Source organism: Lutjanus erythropterus, chromosome 23 (assembly GCF_056507025.1).
Source record: "Lutjanus erythropterus isolate fLutEry1 chromosome 23, fLutEry1.hap2, whole genome shotgun sequence".
Taxonomy (NCBI): domain Eukaryota; kingdom Metazoa; phylum Chordata; class Actinopteri; order Lutjaniformes; family Lutjanidae; genus Lutjanus; species Lutjanus erythropterus.
This window is the reverse complement of record NC_139339.1, coordinates 6,697,557-6,716,490: the sequence shown is the minus strand read 5'-3', so window position 1 is coordinate 6,716,490 and position 18,934 is coordinate 6,697,557. Positions and strand designations below refer to the sequence as shown.

Here is an 18,934-nt window from a genome sequence, read left to right as displayed (position 1 = left end):
GATTGCACCGTGTAATGAAGAGAATAATGACACTGTGTTATTGAGGGAAAGAAAGAGGGAAAAAGACAGTATCAGATTAGTATTGTATTGGCAGATGGTTGCAATATCAATATCTGTATAGGACAAGGAAAAAAAATGGTATTGAGCCATCCCTACTTTTGACAACCTTAGAAAATAACTTGCATGCACTGGCTTTTGTCCTCTGCACGTGCAGACAGCAGGCATATGCAATGCTTTTGAGAATCACACTTGGATGAGGTGGACTCCCATGGCCGTACATAATTTGAAAAATGCAAGACTTTTACCACACTTTACTCATGTGGTATTGCTGCAGTACTTTTACACAAGTACCAATACTTCTTCCACCACTGCTCCTGGTTGGAGTGAGATCGGTGGGAATGGCGAAGGTCTCCATGGACACTGAGGCACGCACAGTTACGTGAAGATCCACACACCAGGCGCACACCTACTTTGCGAGCACGCATGATTACATGCTCATCAATCTGCTTCTGTGGGCGTATGCGTAGTAATCCTAATAGCACATCATTTGTAACGGGGTCTCCAGTGTTTAGTCGTGGCGGCCCAGCGTTTACTCGAAGCACATGTGGCCACGGGGGGAAACAGATGTGAGAACACCAGAAAGCATCATTAGCCTCGCAAACATCCAGCGCAGCCAGCCGAGGAGACCCCGTCAAGACACCGGCTCTGCAGACCCTCAGTCAATCATGTTTCCACTGGATTCAGCCGTCCATCCTTACACGTAACCTTTCTCACACTCGTACGCAACCTCCTTCTTCCCTTTTCCAAAGGAGTGAGGTCAGCGCGGGAGACAACCGCTCTCGTATTTGTTTTTTAATGCCTGTCAACCAGTCAGTGCATCTGGAATTACAGCATCTCCATTTTCTCCAAGAAGCTACAGTTGAATATTTATGTTTTACTTTCCAACGTCACGCTGGTGGCTTTGTTCTGCAGTACTCCTGCTTGGCCTTTTGCTCTCTGTGCTTGCTTCATGCAACTCTTCCACTCTCACTCCATCAATAACGCTCTCTCTTTCCATTTCTGCAGACAGCCTCCTGTCTGTGTGTCCCCTTCTCCTCTTGCTCCCACCGAAATCCACATCAACATCACTCCATTAATATTCGACTCTTCCTTTCTATCCTTGAATGTGGCACTCATCTTCCTTTTCTGTCTATGACAGTTTTGTAATATTTTACTGTGTTTTATTTCACCCTGGTCATTGACAAAGATGTTATTCAGTTTTATTCGATTTCACCTGGTACATCTGGTGAAGATCTTTGCTTTGACCTGCATGTCACAATATGTTTGAGTGATCGAATTTTACCGCCCCAAATACACTTCTTTTCTTTAGTCCTAAAGCATAATTGATTCATTTACATGAACAAAATTTGATCACCCTGATTGAAATCATTCTGATTATTAACTCCAACTAAACTGTTTACATGGACGCTAAATAAAGTGATCTGATAAAACATGTTTAAATGCCCCAAAACATAAATCAGAATTAGGGATGCAGGGTTCAACATGAATGTTTTTCAGAAAGGGTCAGAAATCCACTTGCCCAAAGTCAGTTTTTACTTGCCCTCATACAAATTGTTTTATTTATTGGTGGTTTATTAGTGGTTAATGGTAAAGCTAATAGTCATGTTTAGTCTGGCATTACAAAGTGTATTAGTAAAAAATATGCATCCGTTATTCAAATCCCAAGGTGACGTCTTTATGTCTTGTTTTGTCAAAATCCAAAAAGATAAAAATTTAATATGATAATAAAAAAGAAACCCAAGAAATCTCTACATTTGAAAGGCTGAAAAACACATTTCTGCCATTTTTGCATGAAAAATGACTTCAACAATTAATCGACTATCAAAATAGTTTAATAGTTTAATTTTGTTTTTTTAACCACTTGCCTGGTCGGGCAAGTGAGTTGCCAGATTTACTTTAATTTTAGCCTTATCGTTGTGCCTTGTGATGCACGATATTAGATTTTTGTCTATATCAAACTCATTTTGGCCGATGTCAATGCAGATATATGCACATTGTTTTCCTTCTAATTGCAGAGAAAATAAACCCTCTCCTTTAAAGAATTTAAAATACTACTATACTTACTCTTACCGTGACGGCCCACTGGCAAATGCAGACATGAAATCCAAAGCTTTTCAATATACAATACAATGCTTTTAAAAATATACAGGAAAATACTCATGCCATGTATGCATAACTAAAGCTCCGTGTGATATTTCATTTTAAAGTCTTTATCTGCCGATAGATGCACAATCTAGCTCTGCCCATGGTGTAGCCTTGAATCTGCTGGAAATATTCCAATTTCCAATCAGTACAGTAATTTACTACATCGACCCACAGTCTGTCCCAGGAACAATATTAACGTCTTTAAATCTTTTAAGGTCTCTGACAGAAATGTTGTATCTGCTACTGACCTGTTCTGTTTTGCTCCCACCATGTTTATGTCCCTCAGAGAAACTCTTTTGGACTAATGTTACCCCCACATGGGGCAGACATGTACAGTAAGAATCTCCACCTGACTGAAGATTCCAGTCAGACCAGTCTCTTTCGACTGAGGTGTTTACAGATTCACTTTTATTCTGATTGGGCTATTAATGTGATTATTTGTGGAAAATTAGGGTCCATTTATACACAGCTATTGTCTTGCAGATTTCTCAAATGCCTGCTCCTTTCCTGGTCCCCTTTTTTCTTGACCTTTTTGCCTCCATTATCCTGCCCTCTTCCTTCTTGCGTTCCTCTTTCCTTCCCTCTGTAGTGTCTGATCTGGCTTCTTCCTCCCTCCCGATGATCCTCCCTAGTACACAAACACACACACACACCTCCTACCTGCCCTCCCCTCTAATTAGGCGTCACAAGAGGGGCCTGAGTGCTCCCTCTCCCCTCTCGTTAGCACCACTCCCCGGCACTCCTGCTGCAATCCCACCCTGGGACGGATCTGAGGTCAAGGCCGGGGCAGAACAGAACAGACAGAACTAGACGCATGTGCTCAAGCCAAAGGCAGAGCGGCTCGACTGCGAGGTTCTGGGGGCTTTCGAGATTGGCTGTGTGTGAAAAATGTGCAGGCCAGATGATGCACGGAGGGCCCCGGCTGCTGCAAATGAAGTTTGAGCTGACGTCCGGGAACACACAACAGGATAAAACAACAACGCTCAATCACGCTGATGGAGGGGACGCGGACTCAGCGCAGATGGAGACCAAGATGTTTCATCAGAGGAACAGGATGCCAGAGGCTCGGCTTTCAAGCTCGGCAATGACAAATAAACCTCACGAAGAAGGAACAAATACATTCACAAGGGGCTCCAGAGGAAACAGAGGGGGGACGGAGGGCAGCCACCTGCAAAATCACAATAGAGCTGACTATCTGTGATGGGCGTGGGAGCTGCAGAGGCCACCACTGCTGAACTGGACACAAAGGTCCTTCTGCTGTAATGTTGCCATCTGCTGGCAGATCTTTATCAATGCGTGACAGCAGCTTGGTATAAAATCAGAGAGTTTTGCAGTGTTTGTGCCACAATAAGACATATACTGTTTCCCCAGAGTCACATGAAACCACAAAAACTCATTATACTTTTCGATATTGTAGTCTGAACAACATGCCCTCTTGCATACACTCTAGCTCAGTGCTGCAACACGACTCCTGCAAGTTATGCCATTTACTGGCACAGGCCAGTCAGTCGCAGCATGTTATTAGAACTTGGCATCAAGTGATTGAAAGGCAAACAACACTATCGAGTTCCACAAGATTTTGAAGGGGAAATGGCAAAAGCCATGCTCCCCGTTCCACATCTTTTCAATATTCACAAGGCCTGGCTTGTTAATCAACTCCTGATGTTGATGAAACCGTTTGACATTTTGGGAAATACTTTATCTTGCTTTTTTGCAGAGAATTTGATGACAGGATTGATACCATGTATGCTACAGAGGAAGCTGGAACCAGGGTACACTTAGCTTAGCATAAAGACTAGAAGCAGAGGAAAAGAGGTAGCCTGGCTCTGCTCAAATGTTCAAAAATCTGCACCTTTAAAAGCTGACTTTTGGGAAACACCTCATTTGCTTTCTTGCAGAGATTTTGATGAGAGGATTGATATCTCTCTTATATTTATATGCTAAATATTAAACTGGAGCCAGGACCGTGAGCTTAGCATAAATACTAGAAGCAGAGGGAAATTGCTAGCTAGGCTCTGCTAGCTGACTGCTAGCTGACTAATTAGCACATTGTATTGCATTTGCTAATAAATACAAAAATTTAACTGCAAAATCAATAGCCAAGAAGGACAAAGCCAAGCTAGCTGTTTTCCCTGCTGCCTTTATGCTAAGCTAACCTCCTGTAACTTCATATTTAGCAAACTCTTTGCCAGATAAGGAATAAGCATATTTCCCAAGACGTCAAAAACTATTAAACCCACAATAAGGAAATTCTGCCCCTAGAGATCTTTCACATTAAAACCATGACAAAAGACATAGTTTGACAATGTCATGAAGTGCCATGGGATTGTGGGAATTGCTATCTTCACTTTTAAACAACCAATCTATCAGAAAATCTGTCTGACATGATTGAGACAGAAATCATGCTCATGCTCATGGACGACTTCCTTCCTCACTCTCTGACGTATCTGATGTGCCCCGTGTTTTCCCGCAAGCTATAGCAACTAGTACTTAGCTAGCAGGGGCTAACAAGAAACACTTTGCTACCTTGAATAAATTACAAATTTGTCCGTGTTTGAACCTTGCTGGAAACAGTTGGGATAGTGTCAGTACACAACTCAACAAAATATATAACACATGTCTAGCTTATTAGGCATTTTAATGCGGAAACGTCAAATATCATAACTTTAATTTTTAAAACGAGGTCCCCAAGTTAGAAACAAAAGCACTCTGTCAGGTCTCATTTATCTGCTGCTTCACTCAGAGCAAGTGTCTGTCATCACTGGGATTGTCATAAAAGGGCAAAAAGTTTTTTTTTTTTTTAAATACAATACCAGAGACAAGATCATCATCCGGAACTGATAGCCAGGTCTAATTCTATTCTTCTCAGGCCATGCTGCGTTTGTGAAATCTCTGAATGGGGATTTTGTATTTTTTACAATGGCTTCTTTGAACTGAAAGATTCAGATTCAAACACAAATTGGAGATGAGTGCTAGAGCTAAGCCTCGCTATTGGTTTATTGAAAATACCGTCGAAGCTGAACTTTCTTCAGGGCTCTACGTGCAATAGAGGCTGCCATGTCTTGTTCTGTTCTGCAGGACTTTTCCGTCACTGGCCTGCTGTGAATGGTGCGAAGCTGCTTCCTTTTGGCCCTGCTCTACGAGGATGAATGCCTGCTCTCTTGATTTCCAGTGTTGGAAGAGCAGCATCCCAGTACACCTGAGTAGGACACACAGGAAATGTCGCTACTGTGCCAGGAACACTGAGAGCGCTGCATGAAAAGCAAAAAACATTTTGCGGGTACCTTGGCAATTTATGCAAACATGAGTCCCGGTGAATTTTGGCCTTGGATTGGGAGTAATATTGCACACATTCACTTCAGCACTTCCACACTAAGCAACCCTCAGTCTCACTCCACAGATTAAGCCCAGATGGGAACAATGAGATGAGTATGAAGGCTTTTGCAGCGTAACTGAAAACACTCGGTTTTGTTAACGCGCTCCAAAAACTTGCTCCATCCATCCATCACTGGCCAGATGTTCTCTGAAGCCCTTTCCTTTACTCCTCAAGTGGGACCAATCCCTCTCAAAATTAATTCACTTCCCATTCCACTTGCGTCCACAACAAAGGCCCTCATGAAAGCTAATTGGATAGTTTGTGGTCTTTATGATGAAGCAATCAAGCCGAGGAACGTGTTTCAGAGAACAAGATATGTTGTTGTTGACGGACGATCGCTTGGGACCATTTGCACGCCGTGACCCCACTTAATCCTGCCATTAGACCCCAAAGCTTCCCCATCCTGAGGACTTCAGTACACTCTGCTCGCTGCATTAAGATTCTGAGAGGGACCATTTCCTTGAATAAACCTCAAAATCTGTTGCCTTTGTGGCTAATTTCCTTTTGAATTCCAGCTGAGTCATTAGAAGAAAGGCATGTAGTGAAGTGAGTGTGACAGCCACGCACTGTGATGAACTCTGGCAGCTGACTTAAATCCATCATGTGTCAAAAACCATAAACCGTGGCGTTTACCAGTTACTCCCAAAAGAAAAGTACTTCATACACTTCTATAAAGATGTCACTGTCACAGTCTGTTTATTTGCTGTGTTTTATTTGCAGCGATGACATTAAGAGGCTTCACCTCATATTCATCTGAATCTGTGTTGGAAAAAGATTAAACAGAGCACACACCCAGTTCGTTTTAGTTATGTTTTATCTCTGTCTCTTTAATGTCTCAGTCAGCTGAGATTTAGATACTGACCTTAAGAAGCGGACTGACCGAATGTCATCATCTTTATCAAGTACAGTTTTCTTTTCCTCTCATAGTCATAGTTTTATTGTGGCCTTTACTGTGAAAGTAGATAACGTAAACTAAGCTGGGTTTGGGTATTGGAATTGGTACCACAGAGGAAAAGAGTGGTTTATACATTCCTACCACTAAGAACAAATTTGACAAACTGGCAAACACAAGATTAAGATTTCAAAATTAAAGTTATAACATGTAACATTTCAGCATTAAAAGCATAAAAGCACATATTTTGTTGAGTTGTGTACTTAAAATACACCAAATGTTTCCAACAATAGTCAAACCCAGAGAATTATATAATTTATTCAAGCTAACAGTGCATTTCGTACTATCTGCTAGTACATTGGATACGTCAGAGAGTGAGGAAAGAAGTCCGCAACTAAATGTAACGTGAATAAAACGTCAATATTACCCTCAGACGTAAACATGATTTCTGCCAGAGTCATGACATCAGCCATGGTGAGTTTCCTGCTCCTCTGGTGTTCTAAGCCAACCAGTGAATTTTCTCTACTTCCTTTTCGTGCCTCACAACAGAGGTCTTTACTGTGAAATTAGTGCACGCTAACTAACATTAGCTAAGCTAGCAAGGAAAAATTTTGGAAATTTGTGAATGCGGAGGACGCAGAGGATGCATTCCACACATGCAGTTAATCGCCATCTACCGGACTGGTATAGTGGCTGCATGACCTTGTCCACAGAGCACATACACCCTTTGATGATGAAAGCCACTACACATATTCCAACACCAGTTTTTCCTTGCCGATACAATTCCAGTACCTGAACTTTGCGCATCTGCAGATACGAGTACAGGTCCATTTTCTAAAATGTATTATTGTTTTAGCAGCAGGAAGTCCTATTTCAGGGTTAATCAATTACATGGTATTGGATTAATGCATAGACTCACGTACCTGTCAGCACCGATATCAGCATTTTACATAGAATTGGTGGCTGATACCGATATTGGCATCAGTACAACCCTGAAATTAGCTTCACCCGGACCCTAAAACCCTTGTGCACTGGCAGACGTGTAAAATATAATGCTGGCTAATGAAAAGGTTTTTTTTTTTAACAAAATACTCCAAAAAATGCAAGAGCAAAGAGAGTCTCAGAGAGGCAAATGCCAGAGAGACCAAAAATTAAAGCAAACAACAAGATTTGCTGCGCTCTGTCGCCCCGGCTGGTGCCAACTCATTATTTACGGGTACAAACCTTGGTGTTCAGAGAGACGCTTGAGTGTCTTTTAAGGGCACAGCCTCCAGCGCGCACAAGCCACCTTCAAATCCCCATCCAGCGTGAAAGAGAAAAAAAAACTGTTTCTGGAAGGTTCCACTTTGCTGCACAAATCAAGGGAATAGAGTGAGAGCAACAAGACCCTCCAAGAATCACTCGAGGTATGTCATTATGTCACCCACAAAGGAAGGTCTATTCCATTTAGGGTTGGAGCCACAGGCCATTTGGCCCACACACACTAATCACACAACTTCCAGGAGCCATACACACAAATATAGAGTCTCATTCTTCAGTTAAATAGAAACGCAGAGACTTTGACCCAAGAGCGAGGATGAAAAGAAAAGGCCACTGCGCAGCGGAGACCCCCGGAGGCAGCACTTGTTGATCCCCTGGTCTCTGGAGCAAAGCACCGGGTCACTCTGGTGTGTGTGAACAGATAAATGTCCAGTGCTGACTCATGCTGCGCAGATGGGAAAGCCTGCCATGACCACTTGAGCAAAAAAACCACTGAGTCATTATTCAGTCTCGCTGTGTGACAGAGACACAAAACAATCAAACCTCAGCCACTTGTTGTAACACAGAAATCAATGCGAGGGCAGACCGCTTCAAACATTCTGGATGCTGATCTGCACGGCTGGCTGAGTCGAGGAAAATCATTTATAATGCACTTTCGTAACAGATGAATGTGGGAGAATTAAACACACACCCTTCTGGGGTTCTGAAACATGTTCCAAACATCTTAAACACAGAGTTTTGTCCACAGTTTAAGGACTAGCCTGTCGATAATCATCGATACTATTCAAATAATCATGAAAACGTAAGCAGCTTCTGATACTCATACTCATATTAAGTCCATTAATGTGCCATTTTATGATTTTCCTCTCAATATTTAAACTGTAACACGATCCGGCCAGCACTGGACAGTGGCCTGGAAACAGTTGCAAAACCTCAAGCGCTCCTCTGTCACAGACATTCGCTGATTACAGCGTGGACGTGCTCAGCTGGGCTACATGGCAGCCAGGGTGTCTAAAGCCCAAATCACCTTGAAGTGCCATTAGCACCTGTCGAGGTCATTTACACATGCTGACATGGTGGCATCCCGCCCTCTCTGTTTTGAGACCTAAAACCTGTCTGCAGGTCAAACAACTGCTTTGTGCTCCGCTTAAAACTCAGCTCTTGCCGCGCCGGCGTTATGCAGCATGTGCCGGCCTTTGCGCAACTCGGCATGCGCGAGCGATGCACCATGTGCACGACAGGCCTCGAGGAGATAACACACAGAAGTATTCCAGTAGTGATTAGTGTAAGCTGAGTACACTTTTTTTTTAAGTTTGTTCAACGCAAGACTGATAAGCTTTGACCTCTCAGATGACCCATCCTCTCCCTATTAAATTTCAGATGTGACATAACTTTGCAAGGTAAAACAAAGTTGTGACTCAACTTTATAAGGTCATAGCATTAGGGGGTAAGAAAATATGGATAGAGTATTGCAATATTATGTTTTTTCATGCTGTATCGTTTCTCAAAAAAGCGCTAGATCTGTGGCAGTGGTTCATTTTGTGTTGCGTTTAAACCCCCGACTGCTGGATAGCAGCTTTTATCATCTATCTTCACTTCACTGCATAAGAAAGTAAACTTTCTTAATTTTTATGCACTGGTGTGCTCTTAAGATCACCAGTTTTCCTAAAAATGCATAAAAAAATGTCAAAATAGCAATTTATGTCACAGCATACTGAATCATAATCTCTGTATTATGATATGTATTGTATCATAGTCCTTAGAGATATATTTATTAGAGTTAACTTTTCTATCTGATTTAATGTCATACCAAATTTGTTCACATCATTGTGTTGTTTATTTCCTATAACAACATATTCTATCAGTTTCTCAGCCAATACCACACCGATCCTCATCTCATCCACTGTGCAGCAGGCTTGGACCTGCTTCAGCATCACGCGAGGAAGAGGAGGACGAATGAACACTTCAAATCACATCCCAAAATGAGATGAACATCGGTCGTCCGATATTGACTTACACTGGCATCAGCATATACACTGTTATTATTACTTTAATTTTATAGTCAGTGTTTTACGTATGTTTGGTCCTTTTTCTCACGTTATATTTAAAGTTAGGTCTAATTTATTTAAAACACCAGTGAAACTTAACTCTTTCTGTGGCCTGATGTCATTTTGTACAATAAAGTTTATTGTTAAAATGTAAAATACTGGGCATCTGATCTAAGTAGTTTAGGTGCTCTGCTCATGTTCAAATCATTTCTAATTATGAGTTTGGTATTAATCTGTGGGATTGGATCAATCCTGTAATAAATACAGTATGAATAGGATTTTTTTTTTTTCAAGTCATTCCTACCCAAAGCATCTGAGTCCCAGTTGAGTTTTAATAGTGTTTTTCCCTTTTGAAACAGATGACAGGTCAATTTGAAAGCAGTGGGTGCCTCGTTTCTTTCTCAGCAGAATGAATAAAAGTAGAGTTTAGTTAATTTGAGTGAAGTGAAACAGCGGTTGAAACTTCAGAAACTGTGTCAAACTGAAGTCCTCCTCTCACATGAATGACTGAATCAAACGCTGTGTTAATGTGAACAAACCACAGCGCGGCTTACCTTCACACAAACAGCGACAAACAGCAGCCCGGCGGTCCACCAGCAGCCTCCTGTCATCTCAGCTGATTAAACTCACTGTAACGTGGACAGAGACAGTAGTGATTTGCCGCTGCTCCCTGTCCGTGTGTCCCCCGCCGGTCTGTCCACTGAGGGAGTAAAGAGGTCCGCTGTCTCTGCTGTCCTCTGCTCTCCGCGCTGCGCTCCGGCTCCACTTCACACACACAGACACACACACACACACACACACACACACACACACAGAAAAAGGTAAAAGTCAGCCAAGAACTGCCGCAGACGACATGACACTTCACGGTCGCTTCCAGATATTTAGTTCCCCCTGCAAACACGTTGCTGCTAAATTTATGTTTGCATACCAGGCGTGCGTCAGGAAAAGGGGCTCACCCACCTTACATTCTTAAAGAAACACACTCCCGACCAGTCCCGGGTCGGTACCCGCTGATAGGCTGCACACACACGCACTGCCCCGGTGATGCTTGGTGCTTCTCTGCATGTGTGTGATGATGATAGACAGGCTGAACGGTGTTAACGCCCACTTATATTCATAAAAACTGTGATTCTGACAAAATTCATCATCAGCAAACAGTGAAATAAACACTTCTCAAGTGCTCTCAAGTCAAGTTTTTATTTATTTTTTAAAAATTGGCCCCATTTTTCTGGCTTTTCTGTGTGGATGTCCAACCTTTTGAACCCGTTCATGATCTTTTTATATTAATATAGATAGTTAGAACGTACTGCATGCTTTTTCTGCACACACTAAAAAAAGCAAAAAAAACTGAGCCAGTTTGGCATCAAATGTAGCACCGACCAACCTGTTCCAGTTCCTGGACTGTCAAATAATAACTTTTTGTCATGCCCCTCAGCATCTCACATAGATGCACGCAAAAGGCGCCCTTAAGCATCTGTATGAGACGCACCGGACTTTAAAGTAAATGCTATGTAAACCCATCTGTGTCAGTTATGTACGATGGGTCAAACAAACACAGGACTTGGGTTACATTTACCCAGTACAAATGGGTGAGTGACTAACAAGCAGAAGGGTTATTTTGATCCAGTAACTCGACAGCAATGTAAAGATAAACCAACACACTGGGTCAAAAACGATATTGCATTGAGCTACAGGGGCAGTTTTTAAGCCCAGTGTTTGTAGCGTGCAGATTTGCCCCAGAAAAAAGATTTCTACAAATCTTATTTGCATGTTAATTTTGGCCCTGGGTTGTCAAATTCAACTATATGGCTCCTATTTCTGCCAAACAGAACAGAAAATTGAAACGTTAACAAAATAGTCTGACACTTCCTGGTAAGAGTGAGTAGAAAGTAAGATGCTGGAGTTAGCAGCTCGCTAGCTTAGCTTAGCACAAGGACTAGAAACAAGGGGAAACCATAGCCTGGGTCTTTCAAAAGGTAAAAACATCTCTAATACTCACAAATTAACATGTTAGGTCTTGTTTGTTTAATCTGTAAAAAAAACTGAAGTATGAAAATTAAAAGTAGTTGTCTTACAATATTAAGTCACTATGAATGGTTCCTGGCTGATAAGAAGACTGATACATCTCACATCTGTGCAGAAAAATATATAGCTACAGCTTAGCTTAGCTTAGCTTAGCACAAAGAGTGGAATCAGAGGGAAGCGGCAAAATCTCAGAAAACCCAGAAAAAGTTGCCTTTTTCACCTTTTTCAGCCAACCTAGTTGTTTTCACTCGTCTCCGGTCTTTATGGTAAACTAACCGCAAAGCTACTGTAGCCTACATATTTAGCATACCGTACAGACGCGGCAACAACCTTCTCATCCAACTCTCAGCCAGAAAGCAAATGATTTGAACAGTTCCAGTGATTTCAGCCTGGTTTAAAAGTGCCAACAAATAATAATTGGTTCCTCCTGGGGGAGGGATCCCTCCTCTGTGTGGCTTTTCCTGTGGTTTGTTCCAATTTCTCCTTGTTAAAAGAGTTTTTTTTCTCCTTACCTGAATCACAAAGGGTGTCGTACACTACACAGATTGCAAAGCTCCCTGTAATTTGTGATTTTGAGCTTCATAAACAGAATTTGACTTGCCTTCTTAACCTCTCAAAATATCCAATAATGTGTCAATGTAGATTTAATTGCCTCATATCAGCCAAAAAGGATGAGCTAAACTTTGGATTCCAATGCTGCTTTGCTAATCACTCACAGAAGTGAATTAATCTGAAGGTAAAACAACACAGGAAAGGCCCGGGCCTCTTCTTCACACCCCTCTCCGTACATCATGTGGGCTGCAGGTACACGGGCTTCAGCTGGAACGTGGACCATGTGTTGTCGGCTGTGCACCAGTTGAGGATTTCGCCTGCTTTTTTTTTTCACAGCTTTAGATTTAGTCACAAGTATGAAATGCATTAGTCTTTCAAGTTAGACGCCCAGCGCTGCCAGCCATGTGCCATTTAAGGTCAGGAAGAGTTTTATCTGAATCAAGCTCTGACTGCTTATGAACTGAGATCAACTGGATGGAATGAAACGTTCATACTCTCTTGGCCTGCGCTGGCATATGATTGAAATCCGCTGTTGTTTCTGATTTACCTTGATGAGACCCATGTCATTCCTTTCCGGCTCCAATAACAACAACAGTTCCCTCTGGTTTTGTAAGAATCGTATTTTTTGTGCAAGTTAATGAAGGTCTGCATTGCATCTTTGGATATGAATGCGTCCTCCGTCCACCTCCGAACGGGGGTCCAAAAAGCAGGTCAGACGCCGTACAGTACGGTAAATGAACTGTACCGACAAACTGTAACAGGAAACCTGTTTTGTGGTGATTCCATCATATTTAGAAATAAACTATATTTGTCACTTTTTCCACTTCAGCGAGAAAGGAATTTTGCATTACAGTATAATTGATGGCCGTGGTCGGCAACTCCTCTTCCTTTTGATCCCGTACCTTCATTAAAGCAAGAGACATTAAGTCCTTTGAAGCTCAGCCCACAGTGGCGGGGCATTGGGACTTGCTTGTCGCTTTTGAAGCTGTCCAGAGCCACCTTAATAACAATGTTCCTAGAAAATGTCATGTGTCCTCAGCCGAGCTCAAAAGGCTGAGGGAAGATGCCCTTTGAGAGCCACACAATAGTACAGGTATGTATGGTATGAGCTACCTGAATTGCTGCCTGACACGCAGGCTTGAATTCAGCTTAATCTCTATTAACACACTGAGCACAGGAATGTAAATGTTTATTTCCCCAGGAGAGGAAAAAAAAAATCTTTACCTGAAGGCCGAGGTGGGGGTTGAAATCATTTCCTCTCCACCTCGGGGGTTAAATGATCGTCCTTAATGGCCTCTCGAAATTCTACCTGCTCATGCCACTCGTCATGAAAAGTCCACTGTCTTGTTGACCTTTGACCTCCCGCGGCACCCTGAGAGCACCGCCGGACACCCCACAAAGCCGGAGCGAGCGGCAGATAATGCTTCGAGACATGAATAGTTTACATTCACCGCGACTGGCGGTGCATAGCTAAGCCACGTCCTCATGTTACAAATGCTGTTGCTCTTATTGATGGACATGTTCAGCGGGATCACTCGCTCAAGGCTCCCATCAGCGCAGTTGCAAAATCACTGCCCCGGGCGCAAATGTATTTTTAGGGACTCCACAGGCTTAAATAGCATCTGTCAGTTGTTTGCTCAACAGATCTTACAGGGACTTTTCTGTGCGGGGAGACAAATAAGAGGTTGAGGCAGAAGCTAATGACAGTCTTTTAGCTGAGATCTTTTGTTTGAATGCATTGATGGGCTGGATGCTGGATGCTGGATGCTCAGTGCAACCGTTTCACGCTTCCAGGCCCTTTTAGAGGCAGCTGCCACACTGTAAAAATAAACTGCTTGTTTTAACTTAAAAAAAAAGGTTTCCTTAAAGTTTAACGTTGACTGAATTTGAAAAGATAAGTTGTGGTAACTTTGTAATGATTCAAAACAAATGAACTTTTCTAGTTAAACCAACAACTCTTCAGCCAGACTAACTAACATTCATAACATTTAACATTTATTATAATTAATTAAATTGGAAGTGTAAAGGAGGTAGGGACTGAATTCAACACTAACTTCATCATAGTTCACAATATTTTCACAATTGTTATTATTTTATTGCGGAAAAACCTTTTTTAAAGGGTCTCTGGAGAGTTTTAAGTCTCGCACGGTGCATGCTGGGAAGTCTGCTAATGCTGCATCTTTAGTTTCTTTCTAAAGTTAAGTTTCTAAAATTAGGTTTCTTCAGATAATTCATTTAATGAGTTGATTGAACTCTGCACAGTATATTCATTAAACTCATAAGTTCAAGTCAAAAGACTGTAGGGCTAGCCAATTAACAATTATTTTCACGATCGTTTAATCTCAATATTTTCTTGATTAATTCATAAATTGTCTGTTCTATAAAATGTCAGAAAATGTGGATCAGTGTTTCCTAAAGCCTAAAATAATGTCAAAGATATTCTGACATAAAAAAATAAAAATCACTTTTTCCCTTAAAAATTCATTGATTATCAAAATAGTTGGCAGTTAATTTAAAAACAGCTTAATGGATCAATCATTGCAGCTCAAAAAGAACTTATTTATACTGAGTTAATTACAAAAGATTAGTTGATTCTACAGAATTCCTGGGCGACTTTTTTTTACAGTGCACCGTCTTACTCTGCGTGTTTATATGCATCAACACATGTGCATATAACTTTACAAGTGCAAAATAGGGCCACAGTATGTACAGTACATGTGTTGGTTTCCTAGCTAAACATACTTGGAGCAGGTCAGCGCCCCCCATATGAGTAACCTAGTTGTCTCCCTTTGGCTGACACCAAACATAGCTGTTTGATCAGTGATATTTGGCCTGAGAGTCAAAGCGCTGCTTGTCACATGTGTTCAAAGAGAGGGCAGGAATTTGCCAGATACCAGCTAGAGAAAATGTCCTTCATGGGACACCAGCTAGCTTGTTTTTGCATTTAAGAGGCAGCATTTTTCCTCTCCCAAAGAAACCGAAAACTCCATGATGAAAGAAATAGTTCAGGGAAAACAACTTATTCACTTTCTTATAAGAGCTGGATGAGAATATCAGTACCGCTGCCATGTGTGTTAGTTAATTATGACGCTACAGCCAAGTGATCGTTAGCTTAATTCACCATAAAGACTGTAATCAGGAGGAAGCAGTGGGGCTAAGCCTGGTTCTGTCCAAAGGTAACAAAAACAAACCAGCTTAAATCAGCACCCACAAAGCTCACTAATTAACACACACGGCCAGGCAACCTACACCTCTGCCGGTTTCCTGGCAACCTCACGGTGACGACACGACTTGAGGAAGCCACTCAGGGCAGAAACAGTCCAGCATATAACCACGTAAATCCACTTTGGCTTCTGTACAAATTAGCCAAACATGGTAGCATACTAATTAGCGAGAGGTGCTGGTAGGCAGCTTTTATTACCTTTGGACAGAGACAAACTACACTGTAAACCCCAAATAAGTTAGGAATACTTAAAAAAAAAGAGTTGGTTGGCCACATTTTTTTTTAAAGTAAATTAACTTAAAAGTTGGAGGTTATTAGAGCTTAGATATAGTTATTGTTACATGTACTTTTTTATTACAGTTAAAATATTAATATATATTTTATGAATATATTAAAATATTGATTAAGCCAACTCCAAATTTTTTAAGTAAATGCAACAAGACTTTTTTACACACCTCTCATTGCAACTTGACACACCGTAAAAATGAAAAAGCTGAGAAAACCTTAAATTTCAAGGCAATTTAATTCAATAAATTTGCCCAACTCAAGTTAAAAAAAAAAGTTTTGTTGAGAAAAGTTTTGATGTAATTTTCAAGCACCCAAAGAAGACAAATCAGGTTCAAGGTCCAATTTTGTGTAAAGAGGAAAAGTAACTAGGAAAAGTTACTATTACCTACAGGGCATGTGTATAAAATAAATCAAAATACAGCAGCAAGGTGCTACTGTGGGTATAAGCCCGCCATTGGTCACTTGTTTCAGAATGCATCGTGGCGTTTAAGTCCCTAGAAAACAGCAACAACCTCCAAACTAGCGACCTTCATGCTGAAAATGCCAAATTAGCACCTGGGTCAGTAATGGTACGAGCGTAAATAAGCTAGCAGCTGTTACCCTTCCTTTTGCAATGATTTAGACATTTTAATGCCAGGGCTCAACCCCCAGTGTACAAATGTTCCACCAAAAACAAGTTCCCCTCACTACATCCTAGCCTTAGTGCTGCCCAAGACGATTGTGATTTGTTTAGTGAAACACAAACAAGCCAGAGAGTTTTTCCCCTTTTTCATTGATACCAAAAGTACAAAGCGTGAAGCCAGACTTTTCTTTAACGGCGTCCAACTAACTACTCTCACTGTTTGGTTGGCTTGAATTGACTCTCAGCATTCACACAGTTTCTCCTGACTGTCCGTCAGTATTACAACATTAGTCACATTAGCCATGCAACAAGCTAACGCCAAGTTCAACAGGCTAACCTACAAAATAAGCACTAAAACAACATAAAAGTTTGTTTTCAAGTTTGATTCATCATTAAGTTTGAACCATTACCATCACTTGTTGAGAAAGCAGTCTGGTGAAGTGAAGTGCGCACACACACACACACACGCACACACACACACACACGTCATCAAAAATAAACTTTTATGCACTCAGGCTTGAGGCGATGTTGTGATTTGTTCTTGTACTTGGCATGGTGCCAATTAGTTTGGGGCTGAGCACTTTTCGATGGATGAAACTAAGACCAGCGATTGTCCAACTAATGAGAATTTGGTCGGACAAGAGCATATCGACCAACCAGAAAGTGTCAGCCCTGGAAGAGTTGTGTCAAACTTCTCATCCAGCCCTCGGCAACAAAGCAAATAAGCGAATAATATAAAGCACACTAACTGCTCGGAGTGTTGTTGTGGCACCTTGTTATGGCTTCCCGTCCCCTGGCATGTGGTTTACCACCACTTGGTTGCCTTTCTCATCTGTCCCTGATTGCCTTTATGGCCCTGTGGAATTTGGCACGCTATCTGTATGTGTGTGTGTGTTTGTGCGTGTGTCTGCTCATGCTTGAGACTCCGGAGGAAACGAAAGCTCCTGCCATTGCTGGGCCGCAGTGTCCCGGGAATGCCAGGCTTGCTAAGGGTACAGTAACCTGTCTGTCTGTCAGCGCAGATCTGTTTCAGCTGCAGGCATCGCGTTCCATCAGGCATGTCGTGTCCCCTGCGTGCTGTCTAAGGGCATCATGCCACAAACCACCAGGCAGAAATGTAGACAGTGGGCACAACACTCTTCACACTGTTGCCAATGATCAGTCAGCTTGTCTGCAAACCCCAAGGGTATAATTTTTTCTTTCTTTCTTTAGGGAAGTATCTAATTACATACAAATCCTAGCTTACGGCTAAAACCAAATATGCTGCTGGATGAATATTCATAAATTTGTCTAAACTATTTACCGATGAAGAACTGGCATTGAGTTCCACATAAGAAGATTAAGGCATCTTACAACACAAATCCAGGATTTCCTGTCATCTAATTACAAAGTTAACCTGAGATACAGTATCTGATGTATCCTCATCAGATTTTCCGTAGTTATTACAGCTCAGGAAAATTCAGAAGAAAATAATCAAGCAGTTAGTATAAAAGAGACAGAGCAGCAGAAAAAGGACACAGTTGCAGTGTAGATGAGGACGTCTATTGTTTCAGAAAGTCTGCTGCAGGCTAGTCCTTGGCAGAACTGTTGAACAGTGTTATTTAGGACAAAGAGGACTAAACATCCCCTCAGATCAGTTTCATCTACGAGGATTGGGCAAATAAGTGCCCAAGCATGTTTTTTCACCTTTTGTCTTCCTGCTATGCGTTTTTTTTTTTTTAGTCTGTCCTACAAAGGCAGAGCAGTACGTGACACCAGGCCAGTAAGCTTTCAGGCTGGCTGGCAAACTGTGTAACATGTATAGAAGTTGTAATGCCCTAATGGTATGCCCTTTTACTTTACTTTACAATACCTAAAAAATGCAGATACTGTACTCTATGTTTAGATGATATTTAATAAATAAAGAATGTCAGGGGGAAACCACATCTACAAACAAAGTGCAGTCTTTCAGCTTTCTGGTCCATGTTAACTAGTTTGTTTAGGAAAATTAACTCTTGATTATTCACAGTCCACAACAAGGTCCAGCATCTAAAATTTACTGGGATTTATTGGTAGAATATGGCAGAAATGTAATATAATATTAATACATATGCTTTCGTTAGTGTACAACCACCTGAAAACAAGAATTGTTGTGTTTTTGTTACCTTAGACTGAGCTGTTTTGTATTTACAGAGGGTGTGGGTATTCTGCCATGTTTCTACAGTAACTCTGATTGGACAAACCAAACACAGGCTCTAGATATGTCAAAGTGCTTTTTACAAGTGTCACTAGCTGTCAGTTACCTAATGTGACGTAGCACTTTTGCTTAACCTGTTTTAGCTAGCTTGTTATGTGGTTAATGCAAATTTTAAAGTTTCTTTTACAGAAATTCTACAAGGTTTTATTGCATATTTAGATAGAGAAACTGGAAAGGTTTTACTTTAAGGCTTAACTGCATTTCAAC

General features: G+C 41.4%; 1 protein-coding gene across 1 annotated transcript in view; it reads right to left on the bottom strand.

Annotated features, from left to right (window-relative positions):
* Window positions 1-10,659, bottom strand: part of LOC146305565 (ADAMTS-like protein 1) — a 121,107-nt gene extending 110,448 nt beyond the window's left edge. The window contains exon 1 of the mRNA XM_084712253.1: window positions 10,336-10,659. Within this exon, the coding sequence (XP_084568379.1) occupies window positions 10,336-10,392 (57 nt within the window). The 5' untranslated portion in view covers window positions 10,393-10,659. The remainder of the gene's footprint in view (window positions 1-10,335) is intronic.
* Window positions 10,660-18,934: the final 8,275 nt, after the last annotated feature.